We start from the raw sequence: 22,827 nt of genomic DNA, 5'->3' as shown, positions 1-22,827 counted from the left end.
AATGGTGTGGAACAAGGTTAGGTCGACATAGGATGGCATCCTATAAAAATGATAGCTCCATATGCTTTCATATGGGATGCACTCACCTTAAGTGAAACAAATTCTAAATAACTGGAATTAGAATTAGTCCCCAAGACCAGAAGGGATTGGTGACAGCTGTACTAGATGCTGGCCCACAACTGCAATGGTGAACATAGAGGAGGGAAGAAGCCACAAATACTGAACAGCAAAACAAAGCAAGGAGAATGAATACAGTAAAAGTTCAGTTGCTGGATGAAGAGTGTTACTCTGGTATACAAGAACAGATTAAATTTGATGATGTTACTATAGAACAACGTCACTTAGTAGCTTTAAGACCTTGGGAGAAAGGTGAAGACCCCAGGTAAAGGTCCACCTCATTTACAAACACTATACAACGCTCTGCAGAAGCCTTCAATGAGTTTTTACAGAGATTAGTCTCGGCAGTGAACAAAGCCGTATCAGATCCTGACCCAAGACATGTGCTGACAGAGACCTTGGCATATGAAAATGCAAATACAGAGTGTAACAAACTGATTAGACCATTAAAGGTGTGAGCAGCTTTATCCCTGGACTCGTGGATAAGGGATATGACTCATTCTAGTGTGTGGTATGTTAATTAGGTCAAGCTACAGACAGGTCTCTGATATCAAAATGTCCAGTGCTTCAATTGAGGAAAATATGATTATTTGCAAAAAGACTGTGACCAAGGTAATAAAGGTCTCAGATCTCAAAATACCCAGTGCTTTAACTGTGGAAGATATGGTCATTTGCAACAAAATGTGAACAAGGCACCAGCTCCGTCTGTGTGAGACCCGTACTGGAGGCCCACAGCCAGCCAGAACCTAACCCGCGGCACTGACCCAAAACATTCGCTTCCCAGCTTTCTGCTTTCCTTGGAGTTGATAATTGCCCGCTCTTATTTTGTTTATTTTTTCTGTAGTGCAGGGATGAGACCTGGGCCTTGCGCACACGGGGCACTCTCTCCACCCCTGAGCTACGCGCTCAGCCTCCCAGCCCACCCCCCAACAGAGATTTTTAAAATTTAGGTTGTGTGTGTCGGGTGTGTATGCCTGTGTAGGACAGACTTGCAGGAGTCCGTGCTCTCCTTCCACCCTGTAGATCCCGGGGATTGAACTCAGGTCGCCAGGCTTGGTGGCAAGCTCCTTCACTCACTGGCTCATCTCACTGACACTCCTCAACTTTTTGCTTTTTTTGCTTTTCCTAGAGTTGTCAGGAACTCGTTTTTCCCATTTTGCTTTTCATTTTGCGGTGCTGGGGATGTAGCAGGCCTTGGGCGCACCAGAGCAATGCTTCCCTGCTCAGCTGGATCCCACGCCTCAGCTTCCATATCAACTCCAACCTTCCCGAAGTGCCCTCATCTCCAGCCCTGAGAGCAACCTAAGTCCACCTTCAGCGGCCTCACCATCACTCCAGCTAGTCTCCATGCCAGCCTTAGCCCCCCACCCCCGCCTCAGGCCCCGCCCTGTTTCCCGGCTCTCCAGGCCGCACCTTGGCGAAGCGCCTCATGTAGTGGCCCACGATCTGGGGGTCAGGACACTCCAGCTTTTTTATGATCTCGAAGCTCTGGTTGAGCTGGGAGAAGACGTCGACCACCGAGCAGGAGAACAGGGCGTGCTCCGACGTCTGCTGGAACTGTAGGGAGAGGGCTGTGTCAGCCTGGCCCAGGGAGGGGCGCCCAGGCCACAAGAGGCGGACACGCGGGTGATGGCCTCACACCCCACCACCGATGCCGTCACCAGGAGTCCACCCGCAGGCGGGCACCACCCATGGTCTCCTTACACCGTCCTTCTTGTCCCGCTCCAGCGCCCCGTGCAGGAAGTCTCGGGACACCTCCTCATTCTCATCCAACCACTGGATGACAAAGGGTTCAAACCACCTGCAAAAGGACAGCTTGGCTGGGACACCTCTCCTGCTTGCTCGCTCTGCTTGCCCCCTCCCCCACCCTGTCTGCTGGGCCTGCTTTCTGACCTGCTGCTGGGGTGCAGGCTTTACTCCCAGCTCTCAGGATATGGTGACCTGCGTTCTGTCCCTGGCTTTCATTCCCCAAAGGGTTTCGGTCACTTCAGTTTGGGTAGAGTTTCTTTAATATGGTTACTTAAATTTGGAGTTGATGTAGCCCAGGCTACCCCCAAACTCACTGTGTACCTGAGTTTTAGGAATAGGAGGAGGGAGGAGGAGGAGGCGCTTTCAGCCTTCAGAGCTTGGTTCAGCAAGATGACCGCCTTGCTGCCTGAGCCCCTGAAGACACGCTGAGCTGCCTCCCCAGGCCTGAAGAGACTTACGCAGGGTACTCGGGCACGCGCTTTTCAAAGGCCGGCAGCTCCGCCACGTACTCATTGTACAGCCACTTGACCTTGAAGTGCAGGTTCATGTAGTCGGCGCTCTTGCACAGCCGGTGTCTGTCATGCTCTGCCAGGAGGGACACAGGCTCATCCAGGAGGCCTGCTGCAAGCAGCTGCTGCCACCTGCCTGGGCCCAGAGACTCACCCTCCATGGCATACTTCATGTCCTGGGCAAACAGGCTCCACATCACCTCAGCGCTGATCTTCCCCACATTCAGCTCCTGGGGAAACCTGGGGAAGGCCAGGCTAGCCCATCAGCCTCCAGTGAATCTGCCTACCTGTCGCTCATGCTAACCAACTAACTAGCTATTGACTCAGCCGCCGCCAGGCTGCCGCCCATCCTCCTACCCTCGCATTCACCCATCTGTGTAAACACCTGCTCTTAACTCCATGCCTAAGCAAACATTTATTTGCTCCCCATCCTCACTCCGTGCTCACTTTGAAAGAAATTGACTCAATGGCTCCTTGAACTCCTTGATAACTATTTCACACAGAGGATAGTCTGTAACAAGCTGTGGTCACATTCCCACACAGTCGCACAAGCGCACAACACTGGGCGGTGCACGGGGCTGCACATTGTATAAAATTGTGTGTGATTTGTTTCTGAAACAAGGGTCAAGGCCACCATCAAACTCCTGGGCTCAAGCGACCCCCTCCAAGCCTGAGGAGCAGCTAGGACTGCAGGTGTGCACCCTGAGCTAGCTACAACACTCTGTATTAAAGTTTATTTCTCAGCCATGGGACGGCTCAGTGGCCACCAAGCCTGAAGACCAAAGTTCAAGCCTTAGAATCCACATGCTGGAGGGAGAGAACCGACTCCCACCTGCCCTGTGACCTCCACAGATAATGCTCACACACACACACACACCTCAGCTTTGATTCCCATCACCGACATGACAGCTCACAGCCATTTGTAACTGCAGTTCCAGGGATCTAACGCCGCCAGTGTCCTCCCTGAGTATTTAAGCAGCCTGCTTTTGGGTTACCTAGGAACTCATGATGTCATCATGAGTCACCTGCCAGGTAGAGGCTGTAGATGGACCCACCTGCCGCTTTTTCTCTCTTGCTCTTGCCTTGCTCTTCCACTCTCTTCCTCTCTCCTGTTCTCTCCCCTTTCTCTGTTGGGGTGTCCCCTCCCCTCCCCCATCACGTCTTGCTCTCTCCTCTCTCTCTCTCTCTCTCTCTCTCTCCATCTGATAAAGCTCACTTGGTAGGTACCAGGCACAAACATGTTCACAGGCACATGCAGCACAACATCCAAAAGCATGCGATAAAACTTACAAAATAAGCAAAATAAATGTTAGTTCATAAAAAATGTAAAGGCCATGCCCCAGTAAACACAGTTAAACTCCTGGAATCAGACTCTAACTTCCACAGGTGGACCTGTGGTTCAGGCCTGTCTTCCCAGCTTCTCAGGAAACCAAGGCAGGGAAATCTCAAGTTAAGGGCCAACCTGGGCTACAGAGTGAGGGTAGGGTCAGCCTTATGGAAACCCTACCTCAAAAAAAAGCAAAAAGAAAGTCAACCAATGAGCTTTCAGATACAGCCATTCTGTGCCAGGAGCTCTCACACACTGCCGAGGACCCGCCCGGCCCGCTGGTACCCACTGGTTGAGGCAGGGTGTGTAGGAGTTCTTATCCTCCTCAATGATGGAAACGATGAGAGTGATCAGCTTGGACCAGAAGTCTAGGTTCTTGATGCTGGGACCCTGCTCCTCTGGGGGAACCTCCCCCTTCTTGGCCTGAAATGAGCAGAGGAGACAATGTTAGAAGTTAGGGCGGGAGGAGTGGGGAGCCTGCCACTGCGCTTGCCTCGTGCTACAAAGAGCAAACACTGGGTGAGCTGGCAGGTGCAGGGCATAGAGGCAGCCGGCTCCACACACACCACACACACACACCACACACACACACACACACACACACACACACACACACACTACAGGCGAGGAGCCAACCTAGGCTACATGAGAGGACACCCTCATTTCAAACAAACTAAGAAACAGAGCAAAATTAAAAGAAATTCAGTCCAAGCCAATATCTTCTTGCTGAGACATAGATGTGAGGTGTAGTCCAGGCTGGCATACATGTCTCCCCGTCTCAGAGACAGCACGGGGAGCAGGCTTGGCCCTACAACCGCCCTCCCACCAGCTCTACGCCACTTCTTTTTGAAAGATTTGCTTTATGAATATGTCTGCTCATCTGCATGAACACCACATGCATGTGGCCCCAGGAGGCCACCATCGTGGGCGCTGGGAATCAAAACTCAGGTCCTCTTGAAGCAGTAAGCACTCTTAACCACTGAGCCATCTCTCACTGAGCTTTGAAAATGGAGACTGTCCACTGGTCTTGAGGCTTTAACCCAAACTCAACAAGCACATCATTAAGTGCCTACTGAGTACTCCGAGCTAAGTCCTCCACTGGACAGCTCCAAATGCTTTGGATCTTCTTCAGATCATTCCACAGCCCTGACACGTGGCCTCCACCCCTGAATTCCGGAAGAAAGCGCTGAAGGTCTGAGGACGATGTGGCCCCAGGTGCCTGTGCAGGGATTTCCCTCCGGGCCCTTACCGGGTCTGTCTGGTACTCTCGGCCATAGAGCTCATGGCAGTTGTTGAAGATGTACTCATAGGTGGAGTTGAGGCAGGCCTTCACGCAGTCCTTCACCACCTGGCTGGCACGCGGCGGGCTCTGCAGCTCCTGAACCTGAGAGCAGAGAGCGGTCAGGTGAGGAGGCTAGGACCCTGATACTCAGGGTGTGAGATGTTGATAACTGGTGGGGTTTCCCAGTGTTTCTCTCGCTGTGTAAGCCAGGCTGGCCCTGACCTCCCAGAGATGCCTTGGCCCTGCTTCCCGAGGGCTGGTGCTCAAAGTGTTTGCCACCACACCTAGATAGTTTTAATCATATACATTTTTAGCACACATGGGGGGTTGGTGTGTGTTCCTTGCACATCGGGAGGTTGGAGGACAACCTGTGGAGCCAGTCCTCTGCTGGTCCAGGGGACTGAGCTCACACAGTCAGGCTTGGTGACAAGCACCTTTAACCACTGCACCGTGTCGCTGGCTCCCACCGTGCCTTCAAGGGAGCGCTGTAGCAGTGGCCATGGTCACGGCCCCCTCACATGGCTGCATGAGGACAGGAGGGCGTGCCGTTGGAGCACTCACCTTCATGCGGAAGAAGGTGATGCTGGTGAGAAGATCCACGGTGGACTTGAGGTCCTGCAGCCGCTCGGGGCTGCTGGCCGGGAAGTTGTTCTGTTGGGATCGGGTGGTTGGTCAGATGGGGACAGAGCCATACGCTGCCCTGGAGAGGATATGGCAGTCCCCCGGTGGGCAGGGGCTGTCCATGCGGGTAACAGGAGCATGTGCAGACTGCACTAGTCGTCCGCCCTCTCTCAGGGTGACTGTCCCCCACAGGGACATGTGCCCCAGGGACGGCGACTCAGACACAAGGGCATCTCACCCGGTACATGGACAGGTCGATCCGCAGGGAGTTGTGCAGCTGGTCCAGAAGTTTCACAAAGCGCTCTTTCTAAGTGGAAGATGGGAGGGTGGAGGCGGGGCCGGGCCAGTGATACCACTGAGCATTGGCTGCTGAGCTGGTCGAGTGCTCCCTAGCCCTGAGAATCACCACCCAACCATACCCCATTTTTGACACTGGGTCTGTATGGCTCAGGCTGGCCAGGGCCTAGAGATCTTCCTGCCGTGGGCTGCTGAGAGCTGGGGTGACAAGCATCTAAGTTACCATGACTGGTTTTCATGGTGCTAGGCTTAGAACCAAGAGCCTCATTTATCCTAGAGAAGAGCTTCAAGTACTCTCCCGACTCTATTTGGGGGATCAAGACAGAGTTTCTTTGTCTGTAATCCTGCCTGTCCTGACACTTGTTCTGTAGACCAGGCTGGTCTTGAGCTCAAAGATCCACCTGCCTCTGCCTCCCAAGTGCTGGGATTAAAACTGTGCACCCACACCGCCTGGCCACTTTAGCCACTCATAATGTCCAACTCCATTCTACAAAGGAGCAGAGTGAGGCTCTGAGACAGGCAGACACCCGACAGGGGCACCCAGAGGCACTTCTGCAGGCTAAGGAAGTCTGTCCACCCCCGGCCCCTGAGACTGACCCCGAAGTTGGAGGCAGCGAAGCGGTCGGAAGCAGACACGTTGGTGGAGGCGGTGGTGTGTGCGTAGTAGGCGTTGATGTTGGCAAGCAGCGTGCTCATGACTGCAGGTACCCCAGGGCACATATACTTGGAGGAGAGGCAGGCAAAGTGGCTGGCAAGTGAGAGCAGGAGGCACTGGGTCTGGGGACCAAGACTGTGGGGTCCCCAGAACTCCAAGACACCATCTGGGAATTGGCTCCGACTCCCACTCTCCTTTCCCTCAGCCTGGCTCAGTCCTCTGTGTCCTTTCTTCCATGTTTTTTAATTTATTTTTTGAGACAGGGTCTCATGTCACTCAGGCTGGTTTCAAATGTAGTATGTAGCCGAGAATGAGTGTTCCACTTCCAAATGCCACTGTTCCACCCCCAAGGGCCGATGTCTCAAGTGTGCGCCACCCTATCTCCATCTGTCTAAGCCGCCACTTCTCTCTGCCTCACGCTGGCTTCCGATAACAGCACCCTGATAATTCCTGGGGGTGGCGCATACGCCTCCCGCTCCAGGCACCCACCCACCCACTGTGCCCTCACGTCATGGCTTGGTAGATGGACTCCACGCCATAGCGCATGGCGAACTCATCCACGATCTCCTGGGCCGTCTCATCATAGTAAACCTTCCAGGCGTCATCACCCTTGGCATCGGGGATCTTCACCGCGCCATTGTTCTGCACGTCCGTTACAAAGTGGAACAGGTTCTGCGCGGGACACAGCAGCAGGAATGAGGAAGGGGCCTGGAGGACAAGCTCCCATCACACTTCCTTCCAGTCACTCACCCATCACTACCACCCATCATCCTCCACCACACCTGGGTTTCTCGTGTGCCCACACCCACCCTCCTTAGCCACAGACACACCCTCCCACAACCCCTGTCCGTCCACCCGCCCATCCATCTGGCTATCCCACAAATATTATCCATTGTCTGTATTCCCAAAAAGTACATCATCCACTTTTCCATGAACCTGGAGGGCGCACAACCCCCTCCCAAGCACTCGGTCTATTTCTAGAGATCATTAACTCTCCATCATCCACTCTCTGTCACCCACCCACTCCCTCAGCCACACCCCAATCTGCTCCCTGAGTCCATTGGTCTTCTTTTTTGTTCCTCCATTTAGTAGTTCAACCATTTAGTAGTCCATACATTGGGATGCTCCAGTCAGGGACAGAGTCTCTCCATAAGACCAGGCAGGAGCAGTAGAGCCTTGAGAGCCGGCCCGGAGGTCCACGAGAGGGGAGCCTGGAGCTGGGCTTTGATGCATGTGTGGTGGTTTCTCGGGTTGGGGGAACCATGTGAGGGACCACCTGAGGTGCACAGTGTGTCCAAGGTGAAGGGAGGAACGCATGGTGCTGAAGGAGCCAACTGTATGCCTCCTGGCACAGAGGAGCTCACCTCATGCAGACAGGTATACTGGACATGGTAGGGCGCCACCTTCTCCTCCCCTTTGATCTCCACACTGATGTGAAGCCGAATGGCCCCCGACACGGCAGACTTGTCTGTTCTCTTGTCTGTGGGTTGGGGGGGGTGTCAGAAGGTTCCCGGGCAGCCCTGTCTGTTCTGAAGCGTCTGCAGCCCTGCAGCCCCCCTGAGCCCTTCCCTCACTCACCCAGATTGTACCATACATCCATCTCGCCGCTAAGAGTCCGAACCTCGATGATGGTCTGGCCCAGGAAGTCATCAGACTCCCTCTTAAACCTCTGCTTCACGCGGGATTTGATGTCATCGTCCTCATCCCAGACACGCACTTTGATCCGGTCCGAGGAGTTGTGACACTCGCTGTGTGGGGTCAGACAGAAGGGCAGGGTCAGGCAGCTGCCCAGCTTCCCAGGCCTGGACTTGCCCCAGAAGCGAGCCTCATTTGCAGCTGGGCCAGGCACTCACAAGTGGAAATTCTCTTCCCACACCGGGTTGAGGTTCCCATAAATGGTTTTTGTTCTTTTCTTGGTCTTTCCAACCTGGACAGTGACATAAGGGTCACTGGACCCTGTCTTATCCTTGGCTTGCAAGCCCTGGGCACAAACCACTGAAAGACACACAGCACATAAATGTGAGTTCAAGATGGGGACTTTTCAAGAGAAGCCACTACCACATGCCCCAGGAAACCCGGGGCCTGGCCAGCCACAGCCGCAGCCCGTGCAGTCTTGCCACAAGGCTCCGAAGCTGATGCACCTACCTTCCCACGCACCCCTCTCTCCTGTCACCCAGCCACCCACTCACCCATCCACCTCTTCATCCATCACCTACGCTTGCGAGCAGCCACTCATCCTCTCCTCGCTCCTTTCCGTCTACCCTGCTATCCTGCCACCTACCCACGCATCCATGCAAGCCTGCACCACGCTTCCTCCCGCCATTCCTCCCTCCTGTCAGCCACCTGTCCATCCACTGATATATGCCGTATCTGACCTCCTACCCAGGCAACCACCCGCGTACCCACTCAGCTCTCGCTTGTCACCCAGCCACCCATCCATCCACTCACACATCCAAGCCTTCAGACCCCCATCCATCCATGCAGCCACCCAGCCATCATCCATCCACCCAGTCACCTCTCCACCCACTTATGTACCACAGGTGGGGCCCTCTCCAATGCATGTTAGAAGCGGCTTCCCTGAGTCCTCCAGCGGGACCATTCCTTTGGTTCCACGGCCCCCTCGGTTCTCTCCCCAGGGCTGTCTGCGCACGCGCACCTGTGATGCTTATTTTGGCAGACCACTTGGACGTTCCATCCAGCACGCTCTGCTTGACGGCCTTCATCTGCTGCGTGTGCGCGCTCTTGGTGACCGCGAAGATCTCCTGGATAAGCTCGAAGATCTCGGGCTTGTTGCGCTCGCGGATCTTCATGCGGTCCTTCAGCACCATGATGATATTCTGCGTGCGGTCTTCGGCGCCGTGTTTGGAGCTCTTCTCTGCCGCCCCTGCCGCCGCAGACGCACCTGGCCTTGGTGTCCTGCGGTCTGCCTTCAACCCTCCAGCCCAGGCCATCCCCACAGGGCCCGCCTCCTGCCACGCCCCCAAAGTCCCCTGCCCTCCCATAGCCAAGTCCCTTGAGCCTCCGGCACCCCAGTCTCTGCCCACCTCTGGGCCCCATCCTAGGCCTCTCCCTCTTCTCACAATCTGAATTCCCTGCCCCAGGCATCAAGGTGGGTCACACCTACACGGAGTCTCCGCCCACCTACAATCCTAGTATCTAAGACCAACTGAAGGCACAGCCCGCTGAGACGCCCCTCCAAGCCACAGCCTCGAGGCCACACCCAGCCCGAGGCCCTGCCCCCTCGAGCCTTCCCTTCCTCTCCCGTCACTGACCCTTCATCCTGTCTGAGCTGCTTCACCCACAGCCTTCCTGCCAGATGGGCGCCTTTCCTCTTTAAGCCCCGCCCTGTTGGATCACCAGCCCTTTTCTGTTCCTCAGGAGGACCTCCTTTCTCTAAGGCAGAGTTGTCACAAGTCTTTCTCACTGAAAGCCCCTGCATAGATCAGTACCCGCTGCCTCTACCCACTACCGCAGTTCTAAGCCCCCTTCTCCTGTCCCAGCACATAAAGTTCTCAACATTTCCAATGCTGCAACCCCTTAATACAGTTCCTCGTGACCCCAACCATAAAATCATTTCGATGTATTCCTAACTCTAAGTCTGCTACTATTACGATCGGAACAGTATATTTGATATATCTGATATATACCTGAGATGTGACCCCCCCAAGAGGTGGCGCCCCACATATTGAGAACTGCTTCGCATAGCCCCTGAGGAGCTCCGCCCCGCGCCTAAGCCCTGCCCACATAACCACCCCATTGCTTTGCCTCGGGCTCCTTGTACTAGCGGCTACCCCATTCTACGCTGCTGCAGCCAGCCTTGACGTGCGCTGAATTCGCCCATCACGGTCCATCCACTGCCCCTCAGCTCGCTCACCCAAGCTGACGACACAGCTCAGCTCTCTCGACTTGGCCCCTGCAGCCTGGCCTTGCCCCTCCTGTCTGGGCCCCTACCCGCTCCGGCCCTGCCCGCCGCCTCAGCCCCGCCCCTCCCCGCCTGGCCCCGCCCCTCACGCTGCAGGCAGTCCGCGTTGAGCAGGTCCTGGCACTTCTCGTGGCACTTCACGCCACACTCCGTGCAGCGCATGCCCTGCCGAGCGATGCCCCACAGCAGCCCCTCACACTCATAGCAGTAGGTGGGCGTGGTGGCCGTCCACACCTCGAAGTTGTGCGGGGTGGTGCAGGAGATGGGGTAGATTAAGGCTTGCAAGGTTTTCTTGTAAACGTGGTTTTTCTGCAGGGAGCGAGGGCCGCGTGGGTCGAGACTGTCCCGGAAACCCAGCGCCCCCTGCCTCTGTATCACCGCGGGGCCACTTCCGGAACCCCCACTCACCAGTTCCTCGTTGTTCAATGTGCTAGAGGCCAAGGCTGAGGTGATGCCCGCCTTCCGCGACTGGACCAGTGACTGTGGCAGGAAGGTCTCCCGTGAGTGCCACACAGGGAGGCCGCACAGGGAAGGTTGCGGTGCAGGGGTGTGGGAGTGCTGACCAGGTTGGGGGCACTGGGTCAGAAGGAATCCTGAGAGGGGAATTTCCCGCACCCCAAAGGCGGGACTTGGCAGGCTCCAGTTGAGCAAAACTCTCAGCCGGATAGCGAATCTTATTACCCCCAAATCTTGACACCCACACGGGGAGGGGGGCAGCTGAGGGGTGGGTGTCTGGGGACACACACACACTGTCACCATCACTCACCATAGCCTGAGGTCCAGGATGCATGGGGGTGGAAATCAGGGCACATTAGTCCCACAGCCTGCCTGGGCAGTCCCCAGCCTCAGGACCACCATGGGCAGCTGTGCGGGTGCACCCTGCTCACAGCAGTCCCACTCAGAGTAGGAGCACATTGCTGCTCACCAGGTCGCTCACGAGGGGAATGGGCTTCCGCTTCCGGATGTCTGGCATGCTGTCAATGATGATGAGGCCACCACCAGGGCTGCAAGGCACAGGGGCATGCTGAGCCTGTGCTCCGACCTTACACCCATCACCCGAGGGAGGGCAGGGCCCCTAACCTCCCCGCAGGCTGAGGGTAAAACTGTCAGGAGAAAGAACTTTCTCCTGCCAGGACAGAACCCTCTTGACAGCCCACCATGGTCTGAGAGACAGGTGTGACCTGCCCACAGCTCTGGCTTTAGAACATCCCTTTTAACCAGCACGCTCTACGTACCCGCCTTTGAACCATAGAGACTTGGACATCTCGCCTTCTCCTCGTGCCTGCAAAACAGAGACAGAAGACAGAAACACTGGTCACCCCATCTGCCTCCCACAGGGGTGGGGAACCTCCTTACTGTGTGCCCTCGCCTATGACACAGGCTGCAAGAGGCAGGGTGTCTCTGTCCCCCAGCCTCTGCAACCTGAACACCAGACAGCCTCAGTCGGCTCTGTCTTTTATTTATTTATTTATTTATTTAAATTTATTTATTTGTTTATTTTTACCAGATCTTGCTTTGTAGCCCCAGCTGGCCTTGAACTGCAATTGCCCTCACCTCGGCCTCTGAAGTGCTGGGGTGACAGCCTTGGGCCATCATGTCCTGCTAAATAGCTTTACTCTTTCAACACTTTTTACTATGATCATTTTTTACCTGTATGAATGTTTTGCTTGCATGTGTGTTTATACACCATGTGTGTGTCTGGTGCCCACAGAGGCCAGAAGAGGCTGTCAAGCCCTTTTGAGCTGGAGTTACAGGCAGCTGGGAGCCACCGCGTGGGTGCTTGGAACTGAACCTGGGTCCTCTGCAGGAGCAGCCAGATGCTGAACCACCTCTCCTTAGCTTCTGTTCTTTAGTGGATAAGAAATCTGGCTGAACGCTCCCAGCGTCCTGCTTCCTGATGCTCCAGCCCGCTCTGCATGGTCACCCCAATATCAGCAGGGCTCTGCGTACAGCCAGGACCAAGGAGCCTTCTGAAGACTCACTGTGACCTCCAACTTGATCCTGTCACTCTTCCTGCAGGTGGTGCTGGCTCTGCCACAGACGGGCAGCAGCACGCAGCAGCAAACACCACTTCCAACACTGACCTCTGACCTTCCGCTGCTGCCCTGACCTGGGTCTTTACCTATGACATTCACCCCTTATATGGTTTCTCCTGTCTCAGGCCTCCAATTCTGTACACTCTGGATCTAGAAAGTCCACATTCCTGTGAGGGAGCCTGGGCTGGGCCATCGGGACCTGCGTGTGAGCCACAGGATCAAGAGGGTCAAGGCAGGACCCTCACACCTATCTACAAAGAGGCCACAGAGCTGGGGGGCGTGGTCTTTGCTCCGTGCAGGTGGTTGGGTGATGGGCGTGGCTTTACTGGGTGGGGGTGGGCACGCTCTTACTGGATGGGAGGGCCCTGGGTGTGAGTGGGCGTGGTCCTAGCTGGGTGTGGGCGTGGTCTTGTTGAGTGTGAGGGTGAGGCGTTTGCTGGGTGTGTTCTCGCCGGGTTGGGTATGAGTGAAATGAAAGACATGATGTTGAGGAGGGTGGGGGTTAAGCATGCTCTTGCCGGTGTGTGGAATGGTGGGCGTGGCTTTATGGTGGTCACAGAAAGGCGTGGTCATGGACTGAGTGTCACTCACCTCCTGCAGCTGCATGCGCACCTTGTTGAAGGCTCGCAGCCAGTTGGCTTTGGCCCTGGACATGGCGTCCTGCCCTTCCTGGCCCTCCTCATCCTCTCGAGACCTGAAACTAGGCCAGGGAAGGCAGGCAGAAGCTCAGAACGGTTCTGTGGGATCCCAGCCTCCCGCTCCCGAGCTGCTGCTGTCTGAAGCCCACAGAGCTGGAGGCCCCGCACCTCAGTCCCTCCAGATACCTCTCCTCAGACTTGGGGGGCTCAGCTTCCTGCGCACGCTCTGCAGCTGCCATCTCTTCAGGTGTGGCCGCTTTGGGGACGCTCTTGGCCATATCAGGGGCCTCTGTGGGTGCAGCTGGAGCCTTGTCATCCTTCTGAGGCGTGGCCAGCGGAAGGCTGACCCGCTTGAACTCCTTCGGCTCGGCCACAGTGGTGTCCTCCTGCTGGGCATAGCTAGCCAGGTCATCTGGCACCTCCTCCTCCTCTTCCTCCTCCTCCTCTTCCTCGTCCTCCTCCTCAGGTAGCTCTTCATCTTCCAGGTCCTCCAGGTCCTCCAGGTCCTCATCGTCCTGGTCCCAGTGGGGAGAATCTTTGTGGTAGCTCACGGAGCTGTGACAGGAGTGGTAGGAGTCGTGGTCGCGTTCCTCATCCAGCTCTGAGCCCTGCAGGCTGTGCTCATCCGGGTCAAAGTCCTCGCTCAGCTGAGAACTGCCCTGGCTCAGCTCCCCGGAAGATGCATAGCGGCTGCTGCCTGTGGGGCTGTGGAGAGGCGGTCAGACCTGGGCCACACTTCCAACCCTGCACACACAGTCAGCCAGGTGGCTCAGCATGGACTGGGTGCCTATGCTGTGCTTGCTACTGCGGGCCACACATCTGCCCCTCATGCTTGGGCACCTCCTGGCTCGTTCCCTTCCCCTTGGGAACGCAGACCCACCTACCAGCCACACTGGGAACACAGACCCACCTACCAGCCACAGATGTGCTTGCCATGGCTTATCCTGCTCAAGACACCAGGAACACAGAGCACGTGCGCCAGGCACCTGCTTGGCATGAACTGAGCACCTATTGTGCCCACGCACCAAACTTAAGTGTCTTGACTGAAACACTCAGACCCTTCCTCTGCCCGACAGACTCAGCCAGCTCGACAATCCTGGCCTCAGCACCCACTCCCTTCCCTGCAGTCCCTGACACTCTGCCCTGTCCAGTCTCATCTAGTAAAAGCTTCTAATGTCTACCCTAGGTCACCTCTGACATAACCTGTCCCTGCCTGTGGCCAACTACTGAACCTTCTAGTACTCATTCAGTCATTCAACAAACCCTATCGTTCCTCATTTTAAATACTGCTGGGGCCTCTTCTCTAGCTACGCTGGAGAGTGGCGTTGCAATAGGAGAACCCTCAGAGCTTCCATGGGTTAGGCACGTTTCATTTGTATGCCAACCAGGGGCATGCGCACACACGCATACACACACCCCCTAGTGGTGCGGTTCCAGACTGCACCCCGGGACTGAGTGGGCACCCCCCACCAGACTTGGCTTCCTCTGCTTGCTTGCTAAGGGTGAGACTTGACGGCACCAAGATCCTTCCCCACTGGCTCTAGGCTGAATCTGAACTCATTCCAATGCTTCCCAGCCCTTGACTCCTGGTCAAGATGCCTGACCCTGCATGGAAGCCTTGCTTGGCCTTTGAGGGGGAGATTCTGGCCACGATCCAGAAAGCCTTCCCTGATGTCCCTGACCCCTGCCAGCCCCAGCACGTCCCGGTCCACTCCCGCCTTCTGCAGCTGCACGAGCCAGCACTGGCCAGAGCAGGAGCACGCTGTTCTCAGCACGCAGGCAGGCTCTGCCCTGAGCCCACTGCATTGCCTAGACCTGTACACCCTCCCCGCCGCCAAGCCCAGCCGACCCGCACACCCTGCTCCCCATCATCTCCCAGCCACACCAGAGACGTGTGGAAAGTGCCAGTGTCTGTGCTCGCTTAGCTTGTGACAGGCCTTGGTCTCCATTCCTGGCCTGGCGTGCACGCTCCCATCGCTGCCTCACTTGGGAGGTGAGGGCCGGAAGCACGTGAGCCAGAGCGTTTAGAAGAGGACGAGGAATGGCAGCTAGGCCTGGTTTTTGTTTTGTTTCTCTGGCTTTCTGACACAGGGTCTCAAGTAGCCCAGGCTAGCTTCAGCTCTCTACATAACTAGAATACTTGTGAACTCCTGATCCCCTGCCTTCATCTTACACAGAAGGCTCCTGGGCTACGAGAGCACCAAGAACCGACTATAGGGCTCCCTGTGTACAGGCGCCCTATACCACAAAATACTGCCACGAAGCTTGGTGACCTGAGTTCAATGCCCGGGACCCACAAAGCAGCAGGAGCCAACAAGTTGTGGTCTAATCCCCACAATACTCGGCATAACACAGTGCTCCCCCCAAATAAACAAACACAATTATGAAAACGATCTGTGAGATGGGCCCAACGTGGGCTGGCAGATCCGTGAGGTCCCGGCCGCTGCCCAGCCCCACAGCCACCTGAGCGCCCGCGGCTCGGAGAAGTCCTCATAGCTGTGCATGGAGTCGCTGTAGGAGTCCCGGGACCCCAGCGGCGGAGGGCGCACGGAGTACTGGTGCACCGAGGCGTTGGGCTGTGACGTCGTGCAGTAAGGCGGCGGGATGCTGTTGCTAGTCTCGCTTCGATAGTCACTGTCGCGGTCGTCCACCGCGCTGTCGGGGTCATCGTCTGCAGGGGAGTGGAGGGGGAGGGTGGACAGAGTACCCAGCGGGGCTGAACCGACCTCCCTCGGCTACCTCCCTCTGCTACCGTCCTCTGCTACCGCAGGAGGCTCTAGCGGGAAGGAGGACTGAAGGAAGCATCTTCTCTGTCGCCTGGGAAGAGGAAGACCCAGCTGTGTCGCCTAGGGGACGAGGACCCAGCTTCTGAATTGAGGCCTGCTCCATTGAAGGGGACTCAGGGCTCACAGAGCAGCTCCCGTTTATTTCCCAGCGGAGCGCGCCCTCTGGCGGCCGCTAGACAAATGTCCCCAACACTCAGGACAGTTTGCTGCACTCACAGTGGTTTCCTCCACTGTGCTGTCTTGTCTTTTTTTTTTGTCTTTGACTAAAGCGACATTCTTTTACCCCAACTGTCCTAGACCTGTTCAGATGTTCTCAGCTCAAGCCCTGCGTGTTCACCAAATTATGAACTTTTTAAACAACACACTATTTTGGGCAGGAAAGCCACTCCAACTTGAGTCTCTGTTTTCTACCAATTGTTTATGAAACTATTATATTATGTCAGGCACGATGATGCACACCTTTAATCCCAGCACTTGGGAGGCAGAGGCAAGCAGATCTTTGTGAGCTCGAGGCCAACCTGGTCTACAGAGCAAGTTCTAGCACAGCCAAGGCTACACAGAGAGACCCTGTCTCAAAAAACAAACAGACAAAATTACAGTGCATGTGTTGATTGTAGGGACACACGTGACACAGCACATGTGTGGAAGCCAGATGCTTCGGGGGTCAGTTCTCACCTTCTACCTGTGGGTGCCAGAGCGGAATGTCGAACTTACCTTTCTTTCTCTTTTTCTTTCTTCCTTTCCTCCCTCCCTCCCTTCCTTCCTTCCTTCTTCCTTCCTTCCTTCCTTCCTTCCTTCCTTCCTTCCTTATTTCTTCCTTTCTCCCCTTCTTTCTCTCTCTCTTTTCTTTTCTTTCTTTCTTTCTTTCTTTCTTTCTTTCTTTCTTTCTTTTTTTTTCAGGACAGGGATTCTATGCTTACCTCTGGCTATCCTGAAACTTGCTCTGTAGACCAGGCTGCCTCTGCCTTCCAAGTACCAGGATTAAAGTCCCACCACTGCCCAGCTGAGTTCACCTTTCTTTACCCACTGAGCCTTGCTCCAACACATGGTTTTTGACCAGGCTGCCTGCTTGTGCCTGCACCATTTCCAGCCACTTTGGATTCGAGAGCATCATCTGCTCCGGGCTCCATTAGCTTCCCCTTGACCCAGGAACAGCTGCAGCCAGACTGAAACTGTAGCCAAAAGTGTCTGCTTTGCATGGCTGTTGTTTGCACAGCCTTGCCTCACACATGGTGGGCTGGTGTTAGGGGAAAACAAGGGTGGGAAAGACTTAGCAAACTGGGGTTTTCTCAAGGATGCAGCCCTGTGGTCTCTGCCTGGCCCCACCCTCCCAATCTGTGTGACTGAGGACATCTTCCAGAACGAGGGGAATGAAGACAGAAGGGAAGGGTGGGATTACATATGGGGGCAGTGCAATGAGGGCCCTGGGAGTTCCCAAGGTGCCCACCTCCCTGACAGCCTCTGCATTCCGTACTTACTCTGCTCTCCCCAGCCAAAGTAATTCCAGTTGCCTATGAGAGAACAGACACAGTAAGTGCCAGCCCTGCCCTCCACTCCAGCCTCTGCCCAGGCCCCTGGCTAAGGCGGGCTCTGGAGGGTCCACTCTGCCACCCTGGGGTGGTGGCAGGCTTTGGACTGTTCACCTCCCCATTCCCCATATCAACTCCAGCATAGGACTTCAAAAAAACAAAAACAACAACAACAAAAAAAAAAACACACAAAAACAAACAAGGGGCTGTGCCTCCAAAGGATCTGAGATGGGGTCCCTCGGTAGCTCTTGGGCCCCCCACCCTGGCTGGACCAAATGGGGCAGTGAGCCATGAACAGACACGGGGTACAGCCCAGCTCAGTCGTGCCTCACTGCTGCTCAGAAAGCTGAGGCAGGAGGATGGCCAGAACCCAGGAGTTCAGGTCGTTGTCCCTTAAACAGGCCAGGCCTCAGGGCAGGACCCTCTAGACTAGACATGGTGACCATAGTGTTACAGGGCAATAGGCACTCACAGCACTGGCTGCTGGGCACAGGCAGCGGCTTGTCCGACTGGTCCTGGAAGGGGTACTGGGGAGGGGACATTGTGTCAGGGACAGTGGGGACATGGCTCACCCTGACAAGTCCACTACACCGATACTTTGTTCAGCCATGGAGAGGGATGGGGAAACAGAGACACAGAGAAGGCAGCTAAGGAGGAGCAAGAGAAGGGGCTGGAGAGCTCTCTGCTGTGTCCCCCGGCCCCGGCCCACCAGGACACCCCGTGGTTTTAACTGGGGCACTCTGAGTGCAGGGGAGAGAACCCCCCTAAGGGGTTCACCCCGGGCCGGCAGGGAAGATGGGACAGTCCCTGGGTCAGGACACCCACTGCAGGGAGCAGATGCTTCAAGTTGGCCCACCTCATCCTGGTCTCGCATGGCGTTCAGCTGCTCCAGCTTCTTAGCCCAGTAGCGTGCCTCCTCTTCAGGGATGTCTGCAGGCAAAGTTGCCATAGCTGGCTTCCCTCCCTTAGACCCTCGCTCAGTGGTGTGGGGTGCAGCCTGGGGAACCCCAGGAATGGGTGGAAGTGGAGAGGACGGGAAGCCAGGGGCTCCTGGAGAAACTGGGAGGACCCTGAGTGGGTGCTGTGGCCTTGGGTCAGGTGACACCGTGGGACTCACCCAAGGGCAGCTCAAAATGTGCATCCAGAAGGATGCGGTGAAAGGTGGGGTCCTTGGTCCCACAGATCTCACTGTCCGCCATGATGGCCTGAGAGTCCAGTGTCAGCCACTCTCCTGGGCCCTCCTAGGCAAGGGCGAAGGCATGGGATAGGGGTCAGGGCAGGCAGGGAAGGGGATGGCCCAGTTCCAGAGAAACACAGACAGGCCTTTCTTGAGTTGCTCTCCTCAACCAGACAGCAAAGGCTGTGCCCCATTCCCAGGTGAGAGACTCCGCCCTCTGTCAGCAGCCACGGTGCCTCACCGCCCTGGCAGCTGCGGTGCAGCAGCCCCTCACACCGCTCTGCTCCACAGAGAGCAGCGACTGCCTTCCCGGGCAGGCTCCTGTCGCATGGCCCCCGAGAACACCAGGGGCCCCCTCAGTGGGCCTCCAGCTCTGGCTCTCATGGGCGAGGCATGCTCCCTCCCTCATTCACCCACTTATTGATTGATTAATAATCAATCAATTCACCGTGGGTGCTGCTAGGTCCCCAGGATGTGCTGGTCACTAGTCTGTCTCCTGAGGAGCCCACAGCCCAGGGACACAAGGCTGGGTAAGACACCCGCAGACCCACAAGGCCAGGAAAGAGCCTTGTTGGGTTGGGCCCTTAATGGAGAATGAACCTGGTGGGATGCAGCCGCAATGGAGAGACTGTGGTGGGCACTTTGAATCACCTACTTGGTGGCCCATGCCGAGCACTGTGGGGGTAAGTGTCACTTCCCTAAACTGCACGCCCATGGCCTCGGCCAGGCCCTCTCCTCCAGCTGCCACCTACCTCGTTGGACTGGCGGATAGTCCGGAGCGGGATCCACACGGTGCCCACCATCGTGTCCCAGATGAGGCCTTTGTTCCACACCTCCACCGTCAGGCCCAGATCCAGGCGGTTAATCTCACTGTGTGCACAGGGGGGGACATCAGGGGAGCGGGGAAAGAAAAGACGGGCTCAGAGAGGTCAGCCTGCTGGCTGAGGATACACAACACAAAGCGGCAGGAAACTGGGCCTCAGGAGGCCTCAGCTACAGAGGGGAAACTGAGGTGCCAGGAAGGCGCATGCAGCACAGACTATCACGGGCAGCCAGAGTGGCATCTGGAGGGAACAAATGGAACCATTGCACCCATCATTTAACTGAAGCGGGAGGATCTGGTTTAGGTCCTCTTTAGCGATACAGTGAGGTAGCCTGGGCTACATAAGACCCTGCCTTCAAAATAAATACAATGGAGCCTGTGGAGAGACTGCTCTGTGAATGTGCACTCTGTGCCTGCCTGCCTGGGGGTTGCCGTGAGGGTACAGGCATTGAGAGACAAATATTTGTCTGTGCCCTCCAGCCCGGTTCCTGTGTAGTATGGACACGGCGGAGGAGGTCACCGTGGGCTCCCACTCTTCTTACAGTGGAGGTTGGGAGCTGAGCCAGCAGGGGCCACGACTCCCCTCCGTGCTGAGGTGGGGAAGGGCAGTGGGTCAAGAAAGGCATCTCAGAGGGGTTGGCCAGCTGGAGAGGACAGGGCCTGGCAGTAAGGGAGCTGAAGGGCCCTGGGGAGCAGTGACAGGTCTAAGCGACACTGACTGGCCAGGAGGGAAGCAGGCTAAGTGGGGTAAGGGGGCTGAGGGGCGTGGCTGGGTCAGAGGTGGCGTCAAAGTGTGGTGGGTGTGGCCTGTGTGCTAGGGGCAGGGTCTGGCTGCCTGTGGACAGGCTCTCAGGTTGGGGGAAGAAGAGGCTGGGCCAGCAGGTTGGAGTCTGTGGGAGGAGCCTGTCTGGGGAGGAGCTTAAGAGGGGGAGCTTCACTGGGGTAGGGTCTCGGGGAGGGCAGGGGCGGGACCTGTTGCGGTGGGGCTTGTTTGGGCGGGACCTGTGGGCACCTCCTGGGGTGTGACCTGCTGGGAGTCTGAAGATAGGGCCTGGGTGGACAGGGGTGGACGGGGTGGACAGGGGAGGGGGGGCTGATGGTGTTGTGGGCGGGGCCGTGGGTCCTATCTAAATTTGCCTATGATGGGCGGGGTCTACATGGGCAGGATTTTTGTGTGGGGGTAGTAGTGGGTCAGATAAGGGTGGAGCCTTCAATGGGCTGGTCTGGAGGGGGAAGGCGGAGCCTGTGGTGAATGGGGTTAAGGGCGGATCTTCCGGTGGGGTGGAAAATGCTTTGGGGGGGTATTTGTGTGGGCGGGGCCTGTCACTGTGGGGCAAGTGTGGGCGGAACTTTTCAGAAAGTGGACTTGTGGGCGAAGCCTCCGGCTGGAGAGCTCTACAGTGGACGGGCCTCTTAGGGAGTGGTCGTGGAGGGTCTGGTGGTGGGCGTGGCCGAGGAGGGAGGGGCCGCACACTCACAACATGAAGTCCTGCTCCCAGCTCGGCTGGCTGCCGCGCACAGCAATGGTAGTGCTCTTCACGTTCTGCACCTTCAGCGTCACATACGTGTTGAACTTCTCTGCAGCGGAAGAGCGGGGCAATGGCCGGCTGTCCCCTCCCGGGTCCGTGTGCTCATCTCAACCCAGGACCAGCAGGCCCGGGTCCCAGAACCTCCAATTATCATCCATTCTTATAATTACACATGGGAAATGGAAGCGAAGTCTAAAGGCCTTGGTTTTCAGCTGGGGAAACTGAGGTCCCAGGGTCCCAGGAGGGATTGACCGGCCATGCAAAGGATGGCAAGTTCAAGGCCAGCCTTAGTGAGTTCCAAGCTAACCTAGCCAGACAGAAGGACCTACGGTTCCCCTGGGGTCTCAGGTGCTGCCTGCCCCTGGGTCCCTCCCCAAGAAGACCTCTGACCTGGAAACAAAGCTCACTCCTGAGGTGAACCTGCCCCCTGCATGACAGCAGGTATGGAAGTCCAGGAGAGCAGGTAAGAACAGACAGGGGGACAGTTGGCGGGGACAGTGCAGCAGGACAGCCAGGACAGGACACTTACCTTGGGCGCCGTCAAACTTGGCTTTTTTGACTGCGAAGAGAGAGATAAGAGACAGCCAGGAAGGTTGTGGGGAGGGGAGAGAGAGAGAGAGATGCAGAGATAGAAACAGAGAGACGGTAGAGAGGGAGAGGAGAATTAAGAAGAGGCATCAGAAGCAGAGAGGAGAAGGAGGAAGAGGGAAGAGGCCATCAGATAGACCCAGAGCAGAAGGCGTCTGGCCCATGGGCACAACCCTCCCCTTCTCCCAGGCTCCCCGTCCCTTCACCACAACTTGGTTAAACCTGGAGCTGAGGAGGCAGCAGGATGCTTTCCCCCAGAGGCCTTCCAGGGTGGGGTGGACAGACGGAGGTGAGGGACATTCCCAGTCACCTGCATGGTCATAGACCCTGACTGAGCTGTCCTCTCACTCAGTCCAAAGGCACCCAGGGCCCAGGGTTCAATACTCCAAAGCCAGCTGGAGGCAGAGCCTGTGGGCAGACTGACCTGTCCTTCCCTTGGTACCTTCCTCAGTCTGTGTACATAATACACAAGAAGTTGAGCAAGCCAAAGCAGGGTGCTGGTCCATTCAGGCCAGGCTCTCCTGTTTCCCAGGCCCTCCTCCCTTCCTCCCAGAAGCCACCAACACAGTTGGCTTACAGTGACGCTGGGTGCCGTCAGATCATGAAAGGCAATCTTGTACACATCGGTGATTTTTACTTCGCAAATAGCACCACACGCCCTGTTCTAGACCTTGGGGTATGTGAGCTCCTATGCTGTCACCAGCGGGGGCGCTGAAAAGCTCATTTTTTAAGTTCCAATCAATTTGGCCTCTTGCCCAGCACCCTTGGGATTGCAGAGTATGAATGGAGAAGGACTGGACACTGGACTGAGGGAAGGCTGTGTGACCTGTGCCTTCAGACGAGCCCTCCGAGCCTCCATCCTCAGCTTACTCTTCCTCTGTGCTTTCCAAGACCTCTTGGCTGCTGCCTCCCTATCACCTACCCTGTCTCCTCTCTTCCTCCATCTGTCATGTCCCTCTTCCTCCACGATCCTCAGCCCCTACACTGCAGCCTCTGTGGCTGGAGGGTGAATGCTAGGGGGGTCCTCCAGCCCCTGTGCTGGCTGGAGCCCGGCCACTCTGACAGCCCAGGTCACTCTCAGTCTGAGCTAGGACCCAGGAGACACAGGACATCTGAGGGAAAGTCTGCTAGGGGGAAGGGGCTTGAGGGAGCAGCCATGGTGGGGGAGGAGCCTGGAGAAGAGTAGTTAGCAGTGAGGTCTGGAGCAGAGCTCAGTGTGGGAGTTTCTGTTGGGGAACTGGA

General features: G+C 56.4%; 1 protein-coding gene across 8 annotated transcripts in view; it reads right to left on the bottom strand.

The window, feature by feature from the left end:
* The window catches only part of Unc13a (unc-13 homolog A), a 43,045-nt gene that overhangs the window by 16,042 nt on the left and 4,176 nt on the right, over positions 1-22,827 (bottom strand). For all 8 annotated transcript variants that reach the window (XM_060382007.1, XM_060382001.1, XM_060382003.1 and 5 more), the window contains exons 2-29: positions 21,527-21,556; positions 20,947-21,046; positions 19,398-19,515; positions 18,586-18,709; positions 18,325-18,398; positions 17,941-17,995; positions 17,418-17,450; positions 15,617-15,824; positions 13,340-13,858; positions 13,107-13,215; positions 11,715-11,761; positions 11,405-11,483; positions 10,888-10,959; positions 10,569-10,788; positions 9,214-9,441; positions 8,411-8,552; positions 8,136-8,305; positions 7,922-8,037; positions 7,066-7,229; positions 6,500-6,650; positions 5,844-5,912; positions 5,546-5,635; positions 4,952-5,086; positions 3,992-4,125; positions 2,530-2,615; positions 2,325-2,451; positions 1,822-1,918; positions 1,531-1,674 (exon numbers count right to left, since the gene is read on the bottom strand). In XM_060382007.1, coding sequence (XP_060237990.1) covers positions 1,531-1,674; positions 1,822-1,918; positions 2,325-2,451; positions 2,530-2,615; positions 3,992-4,125; positions 4,952-5,086; positions 5,546-5,635; positions 5,844-5,912; positions 6,500-6,650; positions 7,066-7,229; positions 7,922-8,037; positions 8,136-8,305; positions 8,411-8,552; positions 9,214-9,441; positions 10,569-10,788; positions 10,888-10,959; positions 11,405-11,483; positions 11,715-11,761; positions 13,107-13,215; positions 13,340-13,858; positions 15,617-15,824; positions 17,418-17,450; positions 17,941-17,995; positions 18,325-18,398; positions 18,586-18,709; positions 19,398-19,515; positions 20,947-21,046; positions 21,527-21,556 — 3,641 coding nt within the window. The remainder of the gene's footprint in view (positions 1-1,530; positions 1,675-1,821; positions 1,919-2,324; positions 2,452-2,529; positions 2,616-3,991; positions 4,126-4,951; positions 5,087-5,545; positions 5,636-5,843; positions 5,913-6,499; positions 6,651-7,065; positions 7,230-7,921; positions 8,038-8,135; positions 8,306-8,410; positions 8,553-9,213; positions 9,442-10,568; positions 10,789-10,887; positions 10,960-11,404; positions 11,484-11,714; positions 11,762-13,106; positions 13,216-13,339; positions 13,859-15,616; positions 15,825-17,417; positions 17,451-17,940; positions 17,996-18,324; positions 18,399-18,585; positions 18,710-19,397; positions 19,516-20,946; positions 21,047-21,526; positions 21,557-22,827) is intronic.

This window comes from Meriones unguiculatus, chromosome 4 (genome assembly GCF_030254825.1).
Source record: "Meriones unguiculatus strain TT.TT164.6M chromosome 4, Bangor_MerUng_6.1, whole genome shotgun sequence".
Taxonomy (NCBI): Eukaryota; Metazoa; Chordata; class Mammalia; order Rodentia; family Muridae; genus Meriones; species Meriones unguiculatus.
This window is presented reverse-complemented; position numbering and strand designations above follow the sequence as displayed.